General features: G+C 48.0%; 1 protein-coding gene across 6 annotated transcripts in view; it reads left to right on the top strand.

Moving 5' to 3' along the window:
- LOC124001303 (rho guanine nucleotide exchange factor TIAM2-like) overlaps positions 1 to 22522 on the top strand; it is a 104903-nt gene that overhangs the window by 79360 nt on the left and 3021 nt on the right. For 5 of the 6 annotated variants that reach the window (XM_046307979.1, XM_046307981.1, XM_046307980.1 and 2 more), the window contains 10 exons: positions 9614 to 9799; positions 11295 to 11363; positions 15669 to 15794; positions 16287 to 16395; positions 20632 to 20811; positions 20975 to 21090; positions 21452 to 21560; positions 21858 to 21916; positions 21993 to 22095; positions 22292 to 22379. In XM_046307979.1, coding sequence (XP_046163935.1) covers positions 9614 to 9799; positions 11295 to 11363; positions 15669 to 15794; positions 16287 to 16395; positions 20632 to 20811; positions 20975 to 21090; positions 21452 to 21560; positions 21858 to 21916; positions 21993 to 22095; positions 22292 to 22379 — 1145 coding nt within the window. Of the gene's footprint in view, positions 1 to 5024; positions 5312 to 9613; positions 9800 to 11294; positions 11364 to 15668; positions 15795 to 16286; positions 16396 to 20631; positions 20812 to 20974; positions 21091 to 21451; positions 21561 to 21857; positions 21917 to 21992; positions 22096 to 22291; positions 22380 to 22522 lie in introns of those variants that run through there. The other variant, XM_046307983.1, reaches the window with a different exon arrangement.

The raw sequence follows: 22522 nt of genomic DNA, 5'->3' as shown, positions 1-22522 counted from the left end.
AGAGGTGATTCTAACACGTATTGACTCAGGAGGGTGAATACTTATCTAATCAAGGTGTATTAGTCTTTTATTTTTCATCCACTTTGAAATCAGAGTTTTGTGGAGATCAGTGACAAAAAAAAGCACAATTACCTTCATTTCAATCGCACTTTGTAATGCAACAAAATGTTTAGTAAATCAAAGTGGGTAATACTTATGATACCCACTATAGATACAATCCATAAACACTAGGACACAAAACATTTTCAACCACATTTACAGCTGGTTGTAATACCAGTTTGTTGTAGTCATTAATACCAGTTGAGGAGCTGTACCACTGAATGAAATAGCATATTATGTCACACTTCACCAGCCTCTATAGTCTGGCAGTGGTATGAAGTTGTCACAGACACCGTTGGTCAACTGGCTGAGCAGAGTAAGTTCCTTAACTTCCTCCAACCCCTCACTAAGATCCTTTTAAAGGGATTTTACCATACAAAGAGCAGCAACCACACCCTTCCCCTTCCTTTCCACCAAAGTCCAATGGCTTAGTTTGATTCACTAATTGACGATTTAGTGACTGTGGGGAAACAAAAAATGGTGCTTCCAGAAACTGACTGGACAGTTTATTGTAAATGGCAGCATGTATTTTGGGTGCCATTGCTGTTAAGAATTCAGTTGCTCTAGGCTGAGAACAGCTGAAAGGGGTTTTCAAAACCTTTTTATATGTGTGAATGTGAGAGGTCAGACATGCTCTCCATTCACTGTGTTATTACTACTCTCCTCTAGATGTTTTTCGAACCACACAACAGCCAGCAAAGACCAATGGACTCTAGAAATAAAGACCAATGGACTACAACCCCTTTAAACTTCTCCCACCCACTTAAGTCCTCCTTGGGGGGAGGCCCCTAAACACAGACAATCCCAGTCCCACCCCCCCTCGTGCCTGCTTGTGGAGTGGGTGGTGGTGATGACTTAAGTCTATATGGCTGTGACTAGCCTAATAATCTGGGTTTATGGCTGGGGAATGGCCCCAGCATCTGGAGCAGGCCCACTGCAGAGTGATAGAGGGAGAGGAGAGGAAGAGGTGAGCTGGAGAGCATTGGAGTCAGCCCTATACCATAGCTCAGGGCTAGTTGGTGGTTTGATGGGTGAGAGGAGGAGGAGGAGGAGGGTGGTGGGTTTTGTGCTTTACACTTCTCCAACCTGCCTCTACTGATGATTTATTGAAGTACTATATATAGATTGCATACAGTACCTTAATGCATATCAGCTCCCCACTGGACCAATGGTCAGTTAAATTCACTCTGATATACTACTAGGTCAAGAAGGCATATTTATTTATTTAGATCCCCATTAGTCCACAAAAAACCCAAAACACTGATTGATACACTGATAGTCAAGGACAGTCACACACATTTAAAATGCAAACCATTTAACCAACAATACAACTGTAGTGCTAGCGTTGGGCTACTGTATCACTCTTCCTCTTCTATTTAATACAATATAATATTGGTACTTTTTACCACTTTCGTGATATCCAATTGGTAGTTACAGTCTTGTCTCATCGCTGCAACTCCTGTATGGACTCGGGAGAGGCGAAGGTCGAGAGCAGGGAAGAGTTTATTACCAAGCAGGTCAGAGAGAAGGTTGGCTTGGCTGTTACTGGGTTTATGGTTGTGCTGTGTATTAGGGATTGTTCTCTGGGTAGCCTGCTGGATGCCCAATTGGATGTTATCAGACATCCTCTGTGGCAGGTTTGTGGCCCAGCGGGAGTGTTTGCTCTCACCATTCTCTGTTTTATATCAGGGCACCAGGTCATGCGGCTGGCAGGTTTGTGGCCCAGCGGGAGTGTTTGCTCTCACCATTCTCTGTTTTATATCAGGGCACCAGGTCATGCGGCTGGCAGGTTTGTGGCCCAGCGGGAGTGTTTGCTCTCACCATTCTCTGTTTTATATCAGGGCTCCAGGTCATGCGGCTGGCAGGTTTGTGGCCCAGCGGGAGTGTTTGCTCTCACCATTCTCTGTTTTATATCAGGGCACCAGGTCATGCGGCTGGTAGGTTTGTGGCCCAGCGGGAGTGTTTGCTCTCACCATTCTCTGTTTTATATCAGGGCTCCAGGTCATGCGGCTGGCAGGTTTGTGGCCCAGCGGGAGTGTTTGCTCTCACCATTCTCTGTTTTATATCAGGGCTCCAGGTCATGCGGCTGGCAGGTTTGTGGCCCAGCGGGAGTGTTTGCTCTCACCATTCTCTGTTTTATATCAGGGCACCAGGTCATGCGGCTGGCAGGTTTTACCATGCTTCTTCCTGTGCTTTCAATTTATATGAACTGGTCTCATGTTGACAAATTGTTCACTACTATATTAGTGTCTTTCCTATGCTGTTGTTTTATATCAGTCATATTTGGCAGTTAGGGGTGCTGCTAGCCGCGGTTTCTTGCTTTGTTCTAGACGTGGGGATGCAGTATAATACTGTTGTTCTCAACCCCCTATGGGGACTCATCAGAATGGATTTTTAATCTGAGGGTGTTTCATTATTAAAACATTGACTCTGAAGTCTCCTCAGAGACCCCGGTGGAATAATATTTGTTTAGAATGAATAATGAAGCATATAATGGGAATAGAAGATCTGCCTCTGTCAGGACTGTGACAGGCTGTGAGCCTGAGCCGGCCCTGTTTGATTTATGAGAAACTGTCTTTATTTATTGAGCCCTAAAAAGCAGATGGCAACATGACACAAAAGGCCTAACCTGAGGGATGAATCTGCCTCTGTCAGAGCCTTACTGTGGTGTGACAGGACATTCTCCTGTGAGCAATGGACTGAGCCGGCCTGAGGGATGAATCTGCCTCTGTCAGAGCCTTACTGTGGTGTGACAGGACATTCTCCTGTGAGCAATGGACTGAGCCGGCCTGAGGGATGAATCTGCCTCTGTCAGAGCCTTACTGTGGTGTGACAGGACATTCTCCTGTGAGCAATGGACTGAGCCGGCCTGAGGGATGAATCTGCCTCTGTCAGAGCCTTACTGTGGTGTGACAGGACATTCTCCTGTGAGCAATGGACTGAGCCGGCCTGAGGGACACCCCATATTTTATCCCCGGCTTTACACTTTAGACGTTCCATTCAAGGTTTGTTTATTTTCATAAAGAGAAAGTAGTTTGTCGCCTGGAGGATTCTTCCTTGATTTGAAAAGTGGTTCATAACTTAAAGTAGGCTGAGCCTTCTGCTTTTAATGACTCTGTTTTAATGTCTGGTGGGGAGAATGAACAGTATCCGGCTTCACTCAACTGTTTGACAGCTCTTGTTTGACTTTGGGCTGTGTTTGTTTCTAACCTCACTGTATATGAATACTATTTGAATAACATGTCAGTGGAGCCAGGTTGGAGTGTGTTCTGACCTTGGCTTAGGAGACGTTAGGAGACACAATCTACCTACCTCATCCCCATATTGTTTTTATTTACTTTTCTGCTCTTTCACACCAGTATCTCTACTTGCACATCATCATGTGCTCAGTTATCACTCCAGTGTTAATTTGCTAATTTGTAATTACTTCGCTACTATGGCCTATTTATTGCCTTACCTCCTCACGACATTTGAACACATTGTATATAGACTTTATTTTTTTGTGTATTGTGTTATTGACTGTACGTTTGTTTATTCCATGTGTAACTCTCTGTTGTTGTTTGTGTCGCACTGCTTTGCTTTATCTTGGCCAGGTTGCAGTTGTAAATGAGAACTTGTTCTCAACTGGCCTACCTGGTTAAATAAAGGTGTTCTCAACTGGCCTACCTGGTTAAATAAAGGTGTTCTCAACTGGCCTACCTGGTTAAATAAAGGTGTTCTCAACTGGCCTACCTGGTTAAATAAAGGTGTTCTCAACTGGCCTACCTGGTTAAATAAAGGTGTTCTCAACTGGCCTACCTGGTTAAATAAAGGTGTTCTCAACTGGCCTACCTGGTTAAATAAAGGTGTTCTCAACTGGTCTACCTGGTTAAATAAAGGTGAAATCAAAAATCTAAAAATTGGTTCTGACCTTGGTTTAGAAGACACTTGGATGTGAAAGAGAGGTGTTGTGGACGACATCTTCCCCTTGGGTGGGAAATAACAGGCTGGTTAATCACCCCAGTGGGCGAGCAGGAGTAGTAATCTTTCCACAAACCACTCCTCATCACAAACAGCTCCTTCTGACCTCTCCCAGGTCAACATGCTTAGGATTTCCCTTTGCGATCACATTGGAGTTTGTGAAAGAGATCATCAACATATATCCAGTGTTATATCTTTAGTGAAGTTGACCACATACTTTCATACATTCGGACACCTTTAGACACTGATTTTGGTTGCATTCTCAGAATGCCGTTAACCTCAAGGGGTGAGGAGCTAGTAGAATGAAATATCTTGTTTCTATACTGAAACCTTAGTAAGGCTAGTTATTTGTGTTATGTGTTGGAGTGGACAGCCCCCACAGACCTGAGCCTCTAGTCAGGTGACCTCACCTGGGTTTGGAACAAGATGGTCTCTGTGAGTGTCACTCAGCTATAGTAGTAGCCTCTACCAGGCTTTCACCTCCACGTCGGAGAGCGAGGCCTGGAAGCCAAAGCTACTCAGCTTGTGACCTCAGGTTGATTTGTTTGTAAACACTGGACTCAAACCCCCTCAATTGTCACACCAGACGCCTCAGTAAGATGTTGTTTTCTGTGACGCACAGCTTCTAAAGATAGGCTTGGACTCGTGTTTTTCTTCAAAAGCACCCAAAATACTTAAAGGGCCCCTCCTCCCTACAGCGTGACCTGTGTTGTCAGTTTAGATGAATGACCCCGAATCCCCCTGGCCTGTTGAACAGATGCAGCTATTCCTGACAGTGTCACAGTATATCCAGCAGCCTAGAAGAGTCCTCATTGTATTGATGTGTTGAGGCTGCATGGCCAGTAACACCCGCAGCCTGGCCTCTGCATTATACTCTCTGGAAACTGACCAGGGTCATGTGGACCAGAGATGGGATGGTAGAGAGAGAGAGCGTGAGGGAGGAATGCCCCTCCGTTTGCACTGTCCGCTCGGTCCGGCCGTCCACCCCGATTGATATGCAGATTGGTGCAGGCAGCAGTTCTTTGTCAAATGCCTACACTCTCAGATCTCTAGGTTCAGGATTAATAGCTAGATCCCATCAAGTACAGTCCAGTCAGCACCAACCACGTGTGGTTTATCGGTCAGACACAGTCCAGCCGTGATGCCAGCATCCAGTCCGGGCAGGCTGCATAGGAAGGGCTGTAACCTGGCCCGTAGGACCCAGAGACAGGCCACAGCAGCCTGGAGGCTCCTCTACAGCCTGCTCTTCATGGTGAGTAGGACAGAGAGGGATTGAGATCGAGAGGCTTGATGATTGCCATGGGAGTTTGGGAAGGACAGCAGTAGTGGGTATATGGGGTTCTGGTGTGGCGATGGGTATTAAGCTCTATGGCTCAACCTGTTTTAGGGCTGTAGGTGCTGTGACAGATGTTGAAACTATTCCTCATGGTGAGAGGGAGAGAGAGATGTCTGGCTTTACAACAGGGATAGGAGATGGGTTGTCCAATTTGGGCTAATTGACAGGATAGGATTCGGCTCATTCTACCTAGCATTCCCACAGGCTTTATGCTTGTGAAATCAGAAAACCCCCACAGTTCTGGGTTTAGTTTTGGGTTAACCGAGGGATGTAGAATTGAGACTAGCGCTGTCGGATGTGCTTGTCCTTTCTGCGGCTGCATCCCTGTCTCTCCCTCTCCCGCCTCCACGGCTTTGCAGGTCTTAATTGGATATTTGGGTTAGTCGTCAGGCGTTGGACTCAGACTTTGTTGTTTGGGATTGTTGTGTGAGACAGAGACTTCTGAGTCATGTCTGAGTCTCTATCTCCCTCTAGTCATGCTCTTATTAAGAACTGATTAAAAAGTCATGCTGCGAGAAAGGGAGAATCCCTGTGTGTGTGTGTGTGTGTGTGTGTGTGTGTGTGTGTGTGCGCGTGCATCCATCCATGCCTGTGTGTGTGTGTGTGCGTGCATCCATGCCTGTGTGTGTGTGTGTGCATGCATCCATGCCTGTGTGTGTGTGTGTGCGTGCATCCATGCCTGTGTGTGTGTGTGTGCGTGCATCCATGCCTGTGTGTGTGTGTGTGCGTGCATCCATGCCTGTGTGTAGCTCTGTGTTTTCTCCAGATCCTCTGTAGGCCTATAGGACCTCAGTGACTGCAGCAGAAACAAACTGCAGGCGAGAGCCGCACACAATTACTGCTATCTGTCTGTGTGAGGCAGGTTTGTCTCTGAAGCCGCCACAGGGTATTTGAATAATATGTCAACATGATATTCTTCAACCCTTTTTCCTCCTTGAGCTGGTCTCCAAGCCTTTCAGCTGCAATATGGAGGAGCTTTGGTCTGTGTTATTGTGTGGGTTAAACATATCCACTACTTTGTGTGTGCGTGAGTCTGTTATTTTGTATATCTAGTCTACAGCAGTATAGAAACCTGTCAGTGTGGTGCTCTCCTCTCAGTAGCATAGTGGGACAGCTGAGTCTCAGTGTCATTATCATTGCTCACGCAGAGACCCAGAGCTGCTGACTGGGTGGTCCTGTCTCGAGGCCAGCCTAGCCTATCGCAGGCCTGAATCCTCTTCCCCTCAGTGGGTCCCTGAGCCACCAGCCTCCCGACTCCAGCCCCATGCCGTCGCTATACCGTAGCTGCTTTGGCACCCTGTCTCCTGATTGGCCATGCTAACTGATGAGCTGCTGGCTTAATAGAGGACTTGATTTGGGTCCTGCTGGGTTGTTTTAGTGTATTGATTTCGTCCGTAGAGCTCTATTAAGAGCTCCGTAGAGCTCTGAGACAGGATTGTGTCGAGGCACAGATCTGGAGAAGGGTAACAAAACATTTCTGCAGCATTGAAGGTCCCCAAGAACACAGTGGCCTCCATCATTCTTAAATGGAAGAAGATTTGAACCACCAACCCTTCCTAGAGCTGGCCGCCCGGCCAAACTGAGCAATCGGGGGAGAAGGGCCTTGGTCAGGCAGGTGACCAAAAACCCGATGGTCACTCTGACAGAGTTCCTCAGTGGAAAAGGACACCCATCTCTGCAGCCCTCCACCAATCAGGCTTTTATGGTAGAGAGGCTAGATGGAAGCCACTCCTCAGTAAAAGTCACATGACAGCCCGCTTGGAGTTTGCCAAAAGGGACTTAAATACTCTCAGACCATGAGTAACAAGATTCTCTGGTCTGATGAAATCAAGATTGAACTCTTTGACCTGAATGCTAAGCGTCACATCTGGAGGAAACCTGGCACCATCCCTACGGTGAAGCATGGTGGTGGCTGCATCATGCTGTGGGGATGTTTTTCAGCAGCAGAGACTGGAAGAATAGTCAAGATCGAGGGAAAGATGAACTGAGAAAAGTCCAGCGAGACCCTTGATGAAAACCTGCTCTACAGCGCTCAGGACCTCAGACTGGGGCGAAGGTTCACCTTCCAACAGGACAATGTCCCTAAGCACACAGCCAAGACAACGCAGGAGTGGCTTCGGGACAAGTCTCTGAATGTCCTTGAGTGGCCCAGCCAGAGCCCAGACTTTAACCCGATCTAACATCTCTGGAGAGACCTGAAAATAAGTGCCCAGCAACACTACCCATCCAACTTGACAGAGCTTGAGAGGATCTGCAGAGAAGAATGGGAGAAACTCCCCAAATATTAATCAATCAAATGTATTTATAAAGCCCTTTTTCTATCAGCCGATGTCAAAGTGCTATACAGAAACTCGGCCTAAAACCCCAAACAGCAAGCAATGCAGATGTAGAAGTACGTGGCTAGGAAAAACTCCCTAGTTTGGACACACCTACTCATTTAAGGGTTTTTCTATTTTTTTACTATTTTCTACATTGTAGAATAATAGTGAAGACATCAACTATGAAATAACACACATGGAATCATGTAGTAAATAAAAACATGTTAAACAAATCTAAATATATTTGAGATTCTTCAAAGTAGCCACCCTTTGCCTTGATGACAGCTTTGCACACTCTTGGCATTCTCTCAACCAGCTTCATGAGGAATGCTTTTCCAACAGTCTTGAAGGAGTTCCCACATATGCTGAGGACTTGTTGGCTGCTTTTCCTTCACTCTGCGGTCCAACTCATCCCAAACCATCTCAATTGGGTTGAGGTCAGGTGATTGTGGAGGCCAGGTCATCTGATGCAGCACTCCATCACTCTCCTTCTTGGTCAAATAGCCCTTACACATCCTGGAGGTGTCTTGTCGAAAAACAAATGATAGTCCCACTAACCGCAAACCAGATGGGATGGCGTATCGCTGCAGAATGCTGTGGTAGCCATGCTGGTTAAGTGTGCATTAAATTCTAAATATATCACAGACAACGTCGCGAGCAAAGCATCCCCACACCATCACACCACCTCCATGCTTCACGGTGGGAACCACACATGAGGAGATCATCCGTTCACCTACTCTGCGTCTCAAAATGACATTGAGGTTGGAAAAAAAAATCTCAAATTTGGACTCATCAGACCAAAGGACAGATTTCCACTGGTCTAATGTCCACTGCTCATGTTTCTTGAACCAAGCAAGTCTCTTCTTCTTATTGGTGTCCTTTAGTAGTAGTTTGACCATGAAGGCCTGATTCACGCAGTCTCCTCTGAACAGTTGATGTTGAGATGTGTCTGTTACTTGAACTCTTGTGAAGCATTTATTTGGGCTGCAATCTTAGGTGCAGTAAACTCTAACTTATCCTCTGCAGCAGAGGTAACACTGGGTCTTCCTTTCCTGTGGCGGTCCTCATGAGAGCCAGTTTCATCACGGCGCTTGATGGTTTTTGCGACTGCACTTGAAGTAACTTTAAAAGTATTGAAATGTTCCGTATTGACTGACATTCATGTCTTAAAGTAATGATGGACTGTTGTTTCTCTTTGCTTATTTGAGCTGTTCTTACCATAATATGGACTTGGTCTTTTACCAAATGGAATGATCTTCTGTATACCACCCCTACCTTATCACAACACAACTGATTGGCTCAAACGCATTATGAAGGAAAGAAATTCCACAAATTAACTTAACAAGGCACACCTGTTAATTGGTGACTACCTCATGAAGCTGGTTGAGAGAATGCCTAGTGTGCAAAGCTGTCAAAGGCAAATGGTGGCTACTTTGAAGAATCTAAAATATTCAATATATTTTGATTTGTTTAACACTTTCTTTGGTTGCTACATGATTCCATATGTGTTATTTCATAGTTTCAATGTCTTCACTATTATTCTACAATTTAAAAAAGAAAGAAAAACGCTTGAATGAGTAGGTGTGTCTAAACCTTTAACTGATACTGTATGTAAATGTGACATTTACGTTTTATATTTGTAATACATTAGAACAAATGTAAAACCTGTTTTTGCGCTGTCATTTTGGGGTATTATGTGTAGATTGATGAGGGGGGAAAAGAATAAGCCTGTGATGTTACAAAATGTGGAAAAAGTCAAGGGGTCTGAATACTTTCTGAATGCACTGTATATATATGTGGTAAGATAAACAAGATATAAAAGTCCCTGCAATCCTAGTAAGCTTTGTGTACATGTTATTCATGCAGTCCCTAACCTGTCTCTCTCTATCGCCCACTGCAGAGCGTGGAGACTGTGTGCATGCTGTACCACACCTTCCAAGAGGGCTCCGGGGGCTTGATGGAGGGCCACAAAGACCCAGGGGCCGAGCCCACACTGCTCAGACCCTGTCCCCGACACATGAGTGCCACCGAGAGGCTCCGCAAGGTCATCCAGGAGCTGGTGGACACAGAGAAGTCCTATGTCAAGGTAATGATTTGTTATCTGGCTATTATTTGTTTAAGATAATGGCAAATTTCCCCAAAACAGTCAATTCAGTTGAGCCAGGATGAGATGGAAAGAGAAAGGAAAGCCACTGAATAGTACCGAGACACGGTCTGTGTGGACCGACCGACCGACTGCATCATTGTTTATACAGTACACAGGCTCATTATTCAGAGGCCCTGTACAGCTCAAGTTTCCGTTTCACTCCTTTTCTCAGAGCACATTAAAGAACTCCTTTCATGATCTGCACCTCGTCTCTTAATCCCTGTCAGCTCTCTCTCGCTCAATCTCTCTCTGTCGCTCTCGCTCAATCTCTCTCTCACTTGGTCTCTCTCGCTCAATCGCTCGGTCTCTCTTGTGCAATCTTGGTCTCTCTCGCTCAATCTCTCTCTCTCTCTGTCTCCTTTCTCTCTCGCTCAATCTCGCTCGGTCTCTCTCTCGGTCTCGCTCAATCTCTCTCACTCGATCACTCTCTCTCTTGGTCTCTTTTGTGCAATCTTGGTCTCTCGCTCAATCTCTCTCATTCTCTTTCTCGGTCTCTCTCTCGATCTCTCTCGGTCTCCTTTCTCTCTCTCATTCTCTCGATCTCTCTCGGTCTCCTTTCTCTCTATCATTCGCTCTCTCTCTCTTTCTCGGTCTCTCTCTCTCTCGGTCTCCTCTCTCTCTCTCGGTCTCCTCTCTCTCTCTCGGTCTCCTCTCTCTCTCTCGGTCTCCTCTCTCTCTCTCGGTCTCCTCTCGCTCTCTCGGTCTCCTCTCGCTCTCTCGGTCTCCTCTCTCTCTCTCGGTCTCCTCTCGCTCTCTCGGTCTCCTCTCGCTCTCTCTCTCTCTCTCTCTATCTCTCTCTCTCTCTCTCTCTCAATCTCGCGGCCTCTCTCTCTTTCTCGGTCTCTTTCTCTTGGTCTCCTCTCTCTCTCTCTCGCTCAATCTCTCTCTCTCTCTCGGTCTCCTCTCTCGGTCTCCTCTCTCTCTCGGTCTCCTCTCTCTCTCTCGCTCTCTCTCTCGCGCTCTCTCTCTCTCGGTCTCCCCTCTTTCTCTCTCTCTCTCTCTCGGTCTCTCGATTTATCTCTCGCTCTCTCTGTCTCTGTCTCTCTCGGTCTCTGTTTCTGTCTCTCACACATTAAAGAGCTCCTTTCATGATCTCCACCTTGTCTTTCTCTCTCTCTGGGAGGCGGTGGGTGGGTGATTTGTAGAGGGGAGGAGAATGTCTTCCCAGCGTCCTCTGCAGCGGTTGTAACCATTTGTCTGTGATGTGCGGCGGGGGCCGTAAATCAGCCTAATAGGAATATCACCAGTGAAGCCCTGACGATCCACAGCCACATTAAAACACAGGGAGGAGAGAATGGAAGAGGAGGGGATAACAGATCACTTCTGGGGGGGTTGAATAACTGTTGATACCGATAGCAGCCCTATGATGCAGTGTTGGATTCCCTAACCCACCTCTTGTATTTTTCCTCTTTCTGTCTCTCTTTCCTTCCTCCAGGACCTGAGTTGCCTGTTTGAGATCTACCTGAAGCCACTGCAGAACGAGACCTTCCTTACGCTGGACGAGGTAGAGGAGGGTGGGATGGGAGGGGGTTGGTGGGATGGGAGGGGTTTGGTGGGATGGATGGGTGGAGGGTTGGTGGGAGGGGATGGGAGGAAGAATGGGGGATGGAAGGGAGGATTGGATTGGAGGATTGGATGGGAGATGGAAGGATGGGGGATTGGTAAATGGGGGAGGATTAGATGGGAGGAAGGATAGAGGAGGGGGGAGGGATGATGGAGGATTAGATGAGAGGAAGGGGAGATTGAGGAGGCAGGATGGAGGATTGGATGGGAGATGGAAGGATGGAGGATTGGGAGATGGGGGAGGGGAGGATTGGATGGGAGGAAGGATGGAGGATTGGGAGATGAGGGAGTTCATAGAAATTGAGAATTTTAGGAGGTTGGTTCATAAGAGGTCACAGATTGAGAGATGGATAGCTTGATTAGATTTGGGTGGGGTTAAATTAATTTATAGTAGCAATAAACTCTAAGGACCTCCCCTTCTTAAAACCCTTACTGATATAGGACCAAAACGTGGTTAAAATGATACTTATACCTTCCGTTACATTGTAGTCTTCCATTTTTAATCGATACACGATTGACTCTTGTCTCAGGTTAAGATTAGTCCTTATGTGTCTGTCCCTCCTCTGTGAGCCCAGAAGGCCATTGGCTGAGGAATGCTAATGGAGAGCCACATCCAGTAGCTAGTGAACACTGATGTGAACTGAGCATGACCTCAGTCTCAGGACGACACTCTCAAAGGAGAGATCCATCGATGCACACTGAGCAGTGGGGCTGATTAAACCAACATTATCGGACACTCAGACGTGTCTAGGCACAGAGCGGACAAGAACGCAAGACACCCTGAACAACTTTTAATGATGGTGTGAGAGAGCGAGAGACTGTGAGATTGTGCTTTTTGTCCCAGTGGCAGAATACATGAACACTGTGAATGACGCAAAATGAAGGAAAGCTTTGAATATGTACAGACTCAGTGAGCATAGCCTTGCTATTGAGAAAGGCCGCCGTAGGCAGACCTGGCTCTCAAGAGAAGACAGGGTATGTGCACACTGCCCACAAAATGTGGAAACTGAGCTGCACTTCCTAACCTCCTGTCCAATGTATGACCATATTAGAGACACATATTTCCCTCAGATTACATAGACCCACAAATGGGTAATTTGAAGAAAAAAAATCACATTTTTATGAACTCCCATATCTATTGGGAGAAATACCAGTGTACCATCACAGCAGCAAGATTTGTGACCTGTTTCCACAATAACCTGTGAACAAACACCATCGTAAATACAACCCATATTTATGTTTATTTATTTTCCATTTTGTACTTTAAACTATTTGCACATCATTATAGCACTGTACTTAGCCATATGACATTTGAAATATCTATTCCTTTGAAACTTGTGAGCGTAATGTTTACTGTTAAGTTAAATAATCAATAACAAATGATGTTAATTATATATTTTCACTTGCTTTGGCAATGTAAACATGTTTCCCATGCCAATAAAGCCCTTTGAAATGAATTGATAGGAAGAGAGAAGAGAGGCTGTTCCTAAGTGCCTCTCACCTGAGACATCAGAGGGGGATGTTAACTAGTGACTGACTGCTGTAAAGAGGGAGCTATCTCTGACTGACTGCTGTAAAGAGATAGCTATCGCTGACTGACTGCTGTAAAGAGAGAGCTATCTCTGACTGACTGCTGTAAAGAGATAGCTATCGCTGACTGACTGCTGTAAAGAGAGAGCTATCTCTGACTGACTGCTGTAAAGAGATAGCTATCGCTGACTGACTGCTGTAAAGAGAGAGCTATCGCTGACTGACTGCTGTAAAGAGAGAGCTATCGCTGACTGACTGCTGTAAAGAGATGGCTATCGCTGACTGACTGCTGTAAAGAGAGAGCTATCTCTGACTGACTGCTGTAAAGAGATGGCTGACTGCTGTAAAGAGAGAGCTATGACTGACTGCTGTAAAAGAGAGCTATCTCTGACTGACTGCTGTAAAGAGAGAGCTATCTCTGACTGACTGCTGTAAAGAGAGAGCTATCGCTGACTGACTGCTGTAAAGAGAGAGCTATCGCTGACTGACTGCTGTAAAGAGAGAGCTATCGCTGGCTGACTGCTGTAAAGAGAGAGCTATCGCTGGCTGACTGCTGTAAAGAGAGAGCTATCGCTGGCTGACTGCTGTAAAGAGAGAGCTATCGCTGACTGACTGCTGTAAAGAGATAGCTATCGCTGACTGACTGCTGTAAAGAGAGAGCTATCGCTGACTGACTGCCGTAAAGAGAGCTATCGCTGACTGACTGCCGTAAAGAGAGAGCTATCGCTGACTGACTGCCGTAAAGAGAGAGCTATCGCTGACTGACTGCTGTAAAGAGAGAGCTATCGCTGGCTGACTGCTGTAAAGAGAGAGCTATCGCTGGCTGACTGCTGTAAAGAGAGAGCTATCGCTGGCTGACTGCTGTAAAAGAGAGCTATCGCTGACTGACTGCTGTAAAGAGATAGCTATCGCTGACTGACTGCTGTAAAGAGAGAGCTATCGCTGACTGACTGCCGTAAAGAGAGCTATCGCTGACTGACTGCCGTAAAGAGAGAGCTATCGCTGGCTGACTGCTGTAAAGAGAGAGCTATCGCTGGCTGACTGCTGTAAAGAGAGAGCTATCGCTGGCTGACTGCTGTAAAGAGAGAGCTATCGCTGGCTGACTGCTGTAAAGAGAGAGCTATCGCTGGCTGACTGCTGTAAAGAGAGCTATCGCTGGCTGACTGCTGTAAAGAGAGAGCTATGACTGCTGACTGACTGCTGCTGTAAAGAGAGAGCTATCGCTGACTGACTGCTGTAAAGAGAGCTATCGCTGACTGACTGCTGTAAAGAGATAGCTACTGCTGACTGACTGCTGTAAAGAGAGCTATCGCTGACTGACTGCCGTGTAAAGCTATCGCTGACTGAGCTATCGCTGACTGACTGCCGTAAAGAGAGAGCTATCGCTGACTGACTGCCGTAAAGAGAGAGCTATCGCTGACTGACTGCTGTAAAGAGAGAGCTATCGCTGACTGACTGCTGTAAAAGAGAGCTATCGCTGGCTGACTGCTGTAAAAGAGAGCTAGCTGACTGCTGTAAAGAGAGAGCTATCGCTGGCTGACTGCTGTAAAGAGAGAGCTATCGCTGGCTGACTGCTGTAAAGAGAGAGCTATCGCTGACTGACTGCTGTAAAGAGATAGCTATCGCTGACTGACTGCTGTAAAGAGAGAGCTATCGCTGACTGACTGCCGTAAAGAGAGCTATCGCTGACTGACTGCCGTAAAGAGAGCTATCGCTGACTGACTGCCGTAAAGAGAGCTATCGCTGGCTGACTGCCGTAAAGAGAGAGCTATCGCTGGCTGACTGCTGTAAAGAGAGAGCTATCGCGCTGGCTGACTGCTGTATCGCTGAACTGCTGTAAAGAGAGCTATCGCTGGCTGACTGCTGTAAAGAGAGAGCTATCGCTGGCTGACTGCTGTAAAGAGAGAGCTATCGCTGGCTGACTGCTGTAAAGAGAGAGCTATCGCTGGCTGACTGCTGTAAAGAGAGAGCTATCGCTGGCTGACTGCTGTAAAGAGAGCTATCGCTGGCTGACTGCTGTAAAGAGAGAGCTATCGCTGACTGACTGCTGTAAAGAGAGAGCTATCGCTGACTGACTGCCGTAAAGAGAGCTATCGCTGACTGACTGCCGTAAAGAGAGCTATCGCTGACTGACTGCCGTAAAAGAGAGCTATCGCTGACTGACTGCTGTAAAAGAGAGCTATCGCTGACTGACTGCTGTAAAAGAGAGCTATCGCTGACTGACTGCTGTAAAGAGAGGGCTATCGCTGACTGACTGCTGTAAAGAGAGAGCTATCGCTGACTGACTGCTGTAAAGAGAGAGCTATCGCTGACTGACTGCCGTAAAGAGAGAGCTATCGCTGACTGACTGCTGTAAAGAGAGAGCTATCGCTGACTGACTGCCGTAAAGAGAGAGCTATCGCTGACTGACTGCTGTAAAGAGAGAGCTATCGCTGACTGACTGCTGTAAAGAGAGGGCTATCGCTGACTGACTGCTGTAAAGAGAGGGCTATCGCTGACTGACTGCTGTAAAGAGAGAGCTATCGCTGACTGACTGCTGTAAAGAGAGAGCTATCGCTGACTGACTGCTGTAAAGAGAGAGCTATCGCTGACTGACTGCCGTAAAGAGAGAGCTATCGCTGACTGACTGCCGTAAAGAGAGAGCTATCGCTGGCTGACTGCTGTAAAGAGAGAGCTATCGCTGACTGACCAGGCTCCTGTCTCTCCGTTCCTTTAGATGGATAGTCTGTTTGGCAGCCTGCCAGAAATGCTGGACTTCCAGAGGGTGTTCCTGCAGACGCTGGAGGAGAGGATTGCCTCTTCACCTGACTTCAGCACACTGGAAACCCCTGTGCAGTTTAAGGTATGACACACTGTTTGTGACCCTTGTGTTACAACTGCCTCTGCCAATCCATCTCTCGTCATACATGCGTGATATACACTAACTTAGATGACATGATTAAACCGCATACTCATCGACGCATTAACCAATGAGCACACACAAATGACATACAAATATGTGAAATCACTCACCCAAACCACCTCCATTACTATAGATGAGCTATGATGAACAGTGAGTCTGGTCACACTTTGATATATCTGTATTTATTATTGCGAGATTGTTACAGGTTCACACATGATTGATTTACCACATCAACATGGCATCGTATCGATTTTGACATTTTGACATGGAGAATTGAATGTTGATAAAAGCACTGTACTCAGGGGTTAGAGAGGGCAGGCCTGGGGGATTTTAAATACTGTCCCGTGAGAGTGGTCAGGTCACGACTTCACATGTTCTCTCCATCTCACTCTCCTTCACACATTCTTACTCTCCCTCTCTCTCTTATTCCAGAAGCTTCTCTTCTCTCTGGGTGGATCCTTCCTGTACTACGCTGATCACTTCAAGCTCTACAGTGGCTTCTGTGCCAACCACATCAAGGTCCAGAAAGTCCTGGAGAGAGGTACGGGTCTCCCCTCTACCCACCACCCCCAACCAGCCCGAAATACCCCCTTGCACCTCCATTGCATCATCCCCACCAACCCCAGCACTCTATGTAAATTACATGGTTGACTAGGCGTCTACGGTCCAGCATCAATAATGAACTCCAGTAAATGTCTCTGAGTGGAGCTACTCGCTTGGTGAAGTGATGCAATCCCACTTTACTTCAACCTCGCCTCATATTCACTCAATCATTCCAGACTCCCATATTCTCTTTCATATCAACTCAACTGTAAATGGCTTCCCACTGTAAAACTGTGAAAGTGCCTAGGCAAGCTGGAGTGCCCCCATTGTGCTGCACAGCTAACGAAGGCTGGTCTATAATGAGAGAAAGACCATGAAATGCTGACAGGAGGAGTGCTCGTAATTTTGAGTGTCCCTGTTTATATGCTTGAATATAAATGTTGATCTTAATTTATGCCCGCAACGTTGGCCTCTTCCTCTGGTTTGGGCACGCTGCCCAGCGCAGAATGAATGAAACCGAGCAGGTGGGGAAATTGCACCCGGGTGCCTCTTAAATTTTTACCATTACAAGATTACGCGTTGCATTCCTAGAAGCAGGTCCCGAAATGGAGTTTTAATAGCGCAGGGATAATCTTGCAAGCGACTTTGCATGTTTCCCCAACAGTCTCTGATGAAGCAGAATGAACTGAAGGAGGAAACAGCAGCGTAAACATTGATTAATGCAGAACTCTGCATCACAGCCCAACACAACCCAGTCCATCAGAGCCCAACACAACCCGGTCCATCAGAGCCCAACACAACCCAGTCCATCAGAGCACAGTCCAGCTCAGTACAACAAAGCCCAGCACAACCCAGTCCATCAGAGCCCAGCACAACCCGGTCCATCAGAGCCCAGCACAACCCGGTCCATCAGAGCCCAGCACAACCCGGTCCATCAGAGCACAGCACAACCCAGTCCATCAGAGCACAGCACAACCCAGTCCATCAGAGCCCAACACAACCCGGTCCATCAGAGCCCAACACAACCCGGTCCATCAGAGCCCAACACAACCCGGTCCATCAGAGCCCAGCACAACCCGGTCCATCAGAGCCCAACACAACCCGGTCCATCAGAGCCCAACACAACCCGGTCCATCAGAGCACAACACAACCCAGAGCCCAACACAACCCAGTCCATCAGAGCACAGTCCAGCTCAGTACAACAAAGCCCAGCACAACCCGGTCCATCAGAGCCCAACACAACCCAGTCCATCAGAGCCCAACACAACCCAGTCCATCAGAGCCCAACACAACCCAGTCCATCAGAGCCCAACACAACCCGGTCCATCAGAGCCCAACACAACCCGGTCCATCAGAGCCCAACACAACCCGGTCCATCAGAGCACAACACAACCCAGAGCCCAACACAACCCAGTCCATCAGAGCACAGCACAACCCAGTCCATCAGAGCACAGCACAACCCAGTCCATCAGAGCCCAACACAACCCAGTCCATCAGAGCCCAACACAACCCGGTCCATCAGAGCCCAACACAACCCGGTCCATCAGAGCCCAACACAACCCGGTCCATCAGAGCCCAACACAACCCGGTCCATCAGAGCCCAACACAACCCAGTCCATCAGAGCCCAACACAACCCAGTCCAGCTCAGTACAACAAAGCCTAGCACAACCCGGTCCATCAGAGCAGAGTCCAGCTCAGTACAACAAAGCCTAGCACAACCCGGTCCATCAGAGCCCAGCACAACCCGGTCCATCAGAGCCCAGCACAACCCGATCCATCAGAGCCCAGCACAACCCGGTCCATCAGAGCCCAGCACAACCCGATCCATCAGAGCCCAACACAACCAGAGCCCAGCACAACCCGGTCCGGTCCAGAGCCCAACACAACCCGGTCCATCAGAGCCCAACACAACCCGGTCCATCAGAGCACAGCACAACCCGGTCCATCAGAGCCAAACACAACCCGGTCCATCAGAGCCCAACACAACCCGGTCCATCAGAGCCCAACACAACCCGGTCCATCAGAGCCCAACACAACCCGGTCCATCAGAGCCCAACACAACCCGGTCCATCAGAGCCCAACACAACCCGGTCCATCAGAGCACAACACAACCCGGTCCATCAGAGCACAGCACAACCCGGTCCATCAGAGCACAGCACAACCCGGTCCATCAGAGCCCAACACAACCCGGTCCATCAGAGCCCAACACAACCCGGTCCATCAGAGCCCAACACAACCCGGTCCATCAGAGCCCAACACAACCCGGTCCATCAGAGCCCAACACAACCCGGTCCATCAGAGCCCAACACAACCCGGTCCATCAGAGCCCAACACAACCCGGTCCATCAGAGCCCAACACAACCCGGTCCATCAGAGCCCAACACAACCCGGTCCATCAGAGCCCAACACAACCCGGTCCATCAGAGCCCAACACAACCCGGTCCATCAGAGCCCAGTCCATCAGAGCCCAGTCCATCAGAGCCCAGTCCATCAGAGCCCAGTCCATCAGAGCACAACACAACCCAGTACATCAGAGCCCAGTCCATCAGAGCCCAGTCCATCAGAGCACAACACAACCCAGTACATCAGAGCCCAGTCCATCAGAGCCCAGTCCATCAGAGCCCAGTCCATCAGAGCCCAACACAACCCAGTACATCAGAGCCCAGTCCATCAGAACCCAGTCCATCAGAGCCCAGTCCATCAGAGCTGAGTCCATCAGAGCACAACACAACCCAGTCCATCAGAGCGCAACACAACCCAGTCCATCAGAGCCCAACACAACCCAGTCCATCAGAGCCCAGTCCATCAGAGCACAACACAACCCAGTCCATCAGAGCCCAACACAACCCAGTCCATCAGAGCCCAACACAACCCAGTCCATCAGAGCCCAGTCCATCAGAGCACAACACAACCCAGTCCATCAGAGCCCAGTCCATCAGAGCCCAGTCCATCTGAGCACAACAAAACCCAGTCCATCAGAGCCCAGTCCATCAGAGCCCAGTCCATCAGAGCCCAGTCCATCAGAGCCCAACACAACCCAGTCCATCAGAGCACAACACAACCCGGTCCATCAGAGCCCAACACAACCCGGTCCATCAGAGCCCAACACAACCCGGTCCATCAGAGCCCAACACAACCCGGTCCATCAGAGCCCAACACAACCCGGTCCATCAGAGCCCAACACAACCCGGTCCATCAGAGCCCAACACAACCCGGTCCATCAGAGCCCAACACAACCCGGTCCATCAGAGCCCAACACAACCCGGTCCATCAGAGCCCAGTCCAGCTCAGTACAACAAAGCCCAGCACAACCCGGTCCATCAGAGCAGAGTCCAGCTCAGTACAACAAAGCCCAGCACAGCGGAGCCCAACACAACTGAAACAAGGGCGTTCACAGAGAATCTGTGGGTGTCTGTCAGCGGTTCTAGTAATTACACATTCTCGCTCTGCCAACGTGGTGCCGGGCCAACGTGGTACTGGGCCCCTTCTCGCTACACATACACTTTTTGTGTTTACTCGTTAATTGCCTGCCAATTACTGTGTGAAGTGTCAATGCAGCTGCCTGTCTCTGTGGCTCAGAGTGCTATAATTAATACTCTAATGGCCTCTCAATCCTTTCACACATGAGACACACAGCGAGGTGGCAAGAAATGTCTACACCTGACCTCCAGGATGCCTCTCAATGTGTTACAATACTACATTGTGCTTGATTTGGACTGAAATAGGTGCCGGTACTCATGTTGGGTGCCAGTACTGTTTTATATTTAGGTGCAAGAGCTCCACAATACATTTGAGCTAATATTCTATGAGAGGAACAGGAGCTCAAGCAGTAGAACATTTGAGGGGCCGGTCCTCTGCTCTGGTGAGCTCCTGCCCAAGCCTGGACCACACAGCACCTACTATTAGACATCTCTCCTCGCTATGCACACTGTGAAGGAAAATCACTGCTGTGAATCATAGTGTCTTTTGAATGGTATTGTTTGCAATGGAGTGGCAGTCTCATGTCCAAACCATGTTTTACAGTAAGCTACCTGCAGTGTTGCCATTATACTGCAGTGGTGAGGAGTAGCCTATACTGCCCCCATGTGGACAAGAATTATTGCACCAAGATATAGTGGTGGGTCTATTTAGCGTCACAAGGCACAGTTCTCCAAGCGTACTACAGAATGAAAGATGTGACTGACCAACTTACATGTACAGGGCTTGGTAAATAAGTCTGCTTGTTGTCTACAGCTAAGACTGATTGGTCCTTTAAGGAGTTCCTGGCTGCGAGGAACCCTACGAAGCAGCACTCCTCAACCCTGGAGTCCTACCTGATCAAGCCAGTCCAGAGAGTGTTGAAATACCCTCTACTGCTTCGAGAGCTGGTTTCTCTCACTGACACAGACAGCGAGGAGCACTACCACCTCACAGGTAACTTGAAGACACACACACACACACACACACACACACACACACACACACACACACACACACACACACACACACACACACACACACACACACACACACACACACACACACACACACACACACACACACACTAACCCTTCCTTTCCCTCCTCTGTGCCCACAGAGGCCCTGAAGGCCATGGAGAAGGTGGCCAGCCACATCAATGAGATGCAGAAGATCTATGAGGACTATGGTTCTGTGTTTGACCAGCTGGTGGCAGAGCAGAGTGGCCATGAGGAGGTAACTAACTATACTGTAATGTACCCTGTGCTACCCCCTTCTTCCCTTACAGCAGCTTTCATCACTCTCACTCATATCTTCAATCTAGACACGTAGTTGGACTAACACCAACACAGCCTGAATTTGCTGCACAACCATTAGGGTCAATTTAATCTATTCATCCTAGTGATGTATATATAGAAAACTGGTTAGAAATAGCCAAGTTCCCATATAGATACTTCCTCTTTAGATACTGAACAATCACCCAACACAGAGAACTTGTTTGTGCTAGACGAGTGGCCCGGGTCCCTGTACAGATATAGTACTTACTATGTCCCTCACATACTGACTGTGGCCCATGGCCTTTCCTTCTCTCTCCCAGGTCACAGAGCTTACCATGGGAGAATTCCTCATGCATTCCTCTGTCGTCTGGCTCAACCCCCATCCCTCTCTGGGCCGCATGAGAAAGGACCCCGAGATGACCGTGTTTGGTGAGTTAGAAAGACACTGTACCGTTACTGCGGTATCATGGGAAAGAGAGTGCCTGGCTCTTGCCAGAGCCTGGTAGCAGTCTCTCTCAGCCTGGACACAAACACATGTAAACACAATACACATTTTATGACTAGCTATTAGATAAATGTATTGTATATCCACAAAAATATGATGCTGTTCAGTATTATACCAGTATAGTTTAGGGTTTTATGGATACATTGTAGTGCCAATGTGCTGTATTCCTGTGTAAACTCTCAAAGTTGTGCTCAATGTTTTCATTTCGTTTCTCTCATCAGTGTTCAAGAAGGCAGTGATACTTGTCTACAGGGAGAGCAACAAGCTCAAGAAGAAGATGGTGAGTTCTCTTTCATTTACTTTCATATGACTTTGATGCCAGCAGTGCCTAACATCTCTCTCTCGTGTGTGAGCAGACCACCCCTCGCTTGGCGCACTCCCATGGAGACCTAGACCCCTTCAAGTTCCGCTGGCTCATCCCGCTTTCTGCACTGCAGGTCCGACTAGGCAGCACTGCAGGTAAGAGAGCAAGACAGACACACACACACACACACACACACACAGACACACACACACACACACACAGACACACACACACACACACCCCGGCTCTCATTAACTACCAGAGATCATATTCTCTTGGATATTGAGTCTTTTGAAACTAAATTTAGATGTCTTGATTAAAAGGATCTTCTCCAATCCCCTTCTTCCTAAGGTACTGAGACGACCTGTATCTGGGAGCTGATACATACCAAGTCTGAACTGGAGGGAAGGCCAGAGACGGTCTTCCAGCTGTGTAGCAGGTAAGAGAGAGCATCCTCTTAATCAGAGGTTCAGGGGTTACATGGGCTCTCTAGCCAATCAGTTGTCCATTGAGTGTCTGGGGGAAATAAACACCAGCAGGACTGTAGTCGCAGAGAAGTGGGACCTTCCTGTTGTAGACTGT

The sequence above is a fragment of the Oncorhynchus gorbuscha genome, linkage group LG17 (assembly GCF_021184085.1).
Source record: "Oncorhynchus gorbuscha isolate QuinsamMale2020 ecotype Even-year linkage group LG17, OgorEven_v1.0, whole genome shotgun sequence".
NCBI lineage: Eukaryota > Metazoa > Chordata > Actinopteri > Salmoniformes > Salmonidae > Oncorhynchus > Oncorhynchus gorbuscha.
This window is presented reverse-complemented; position numbering and strand designations above follow the sequence as displayed.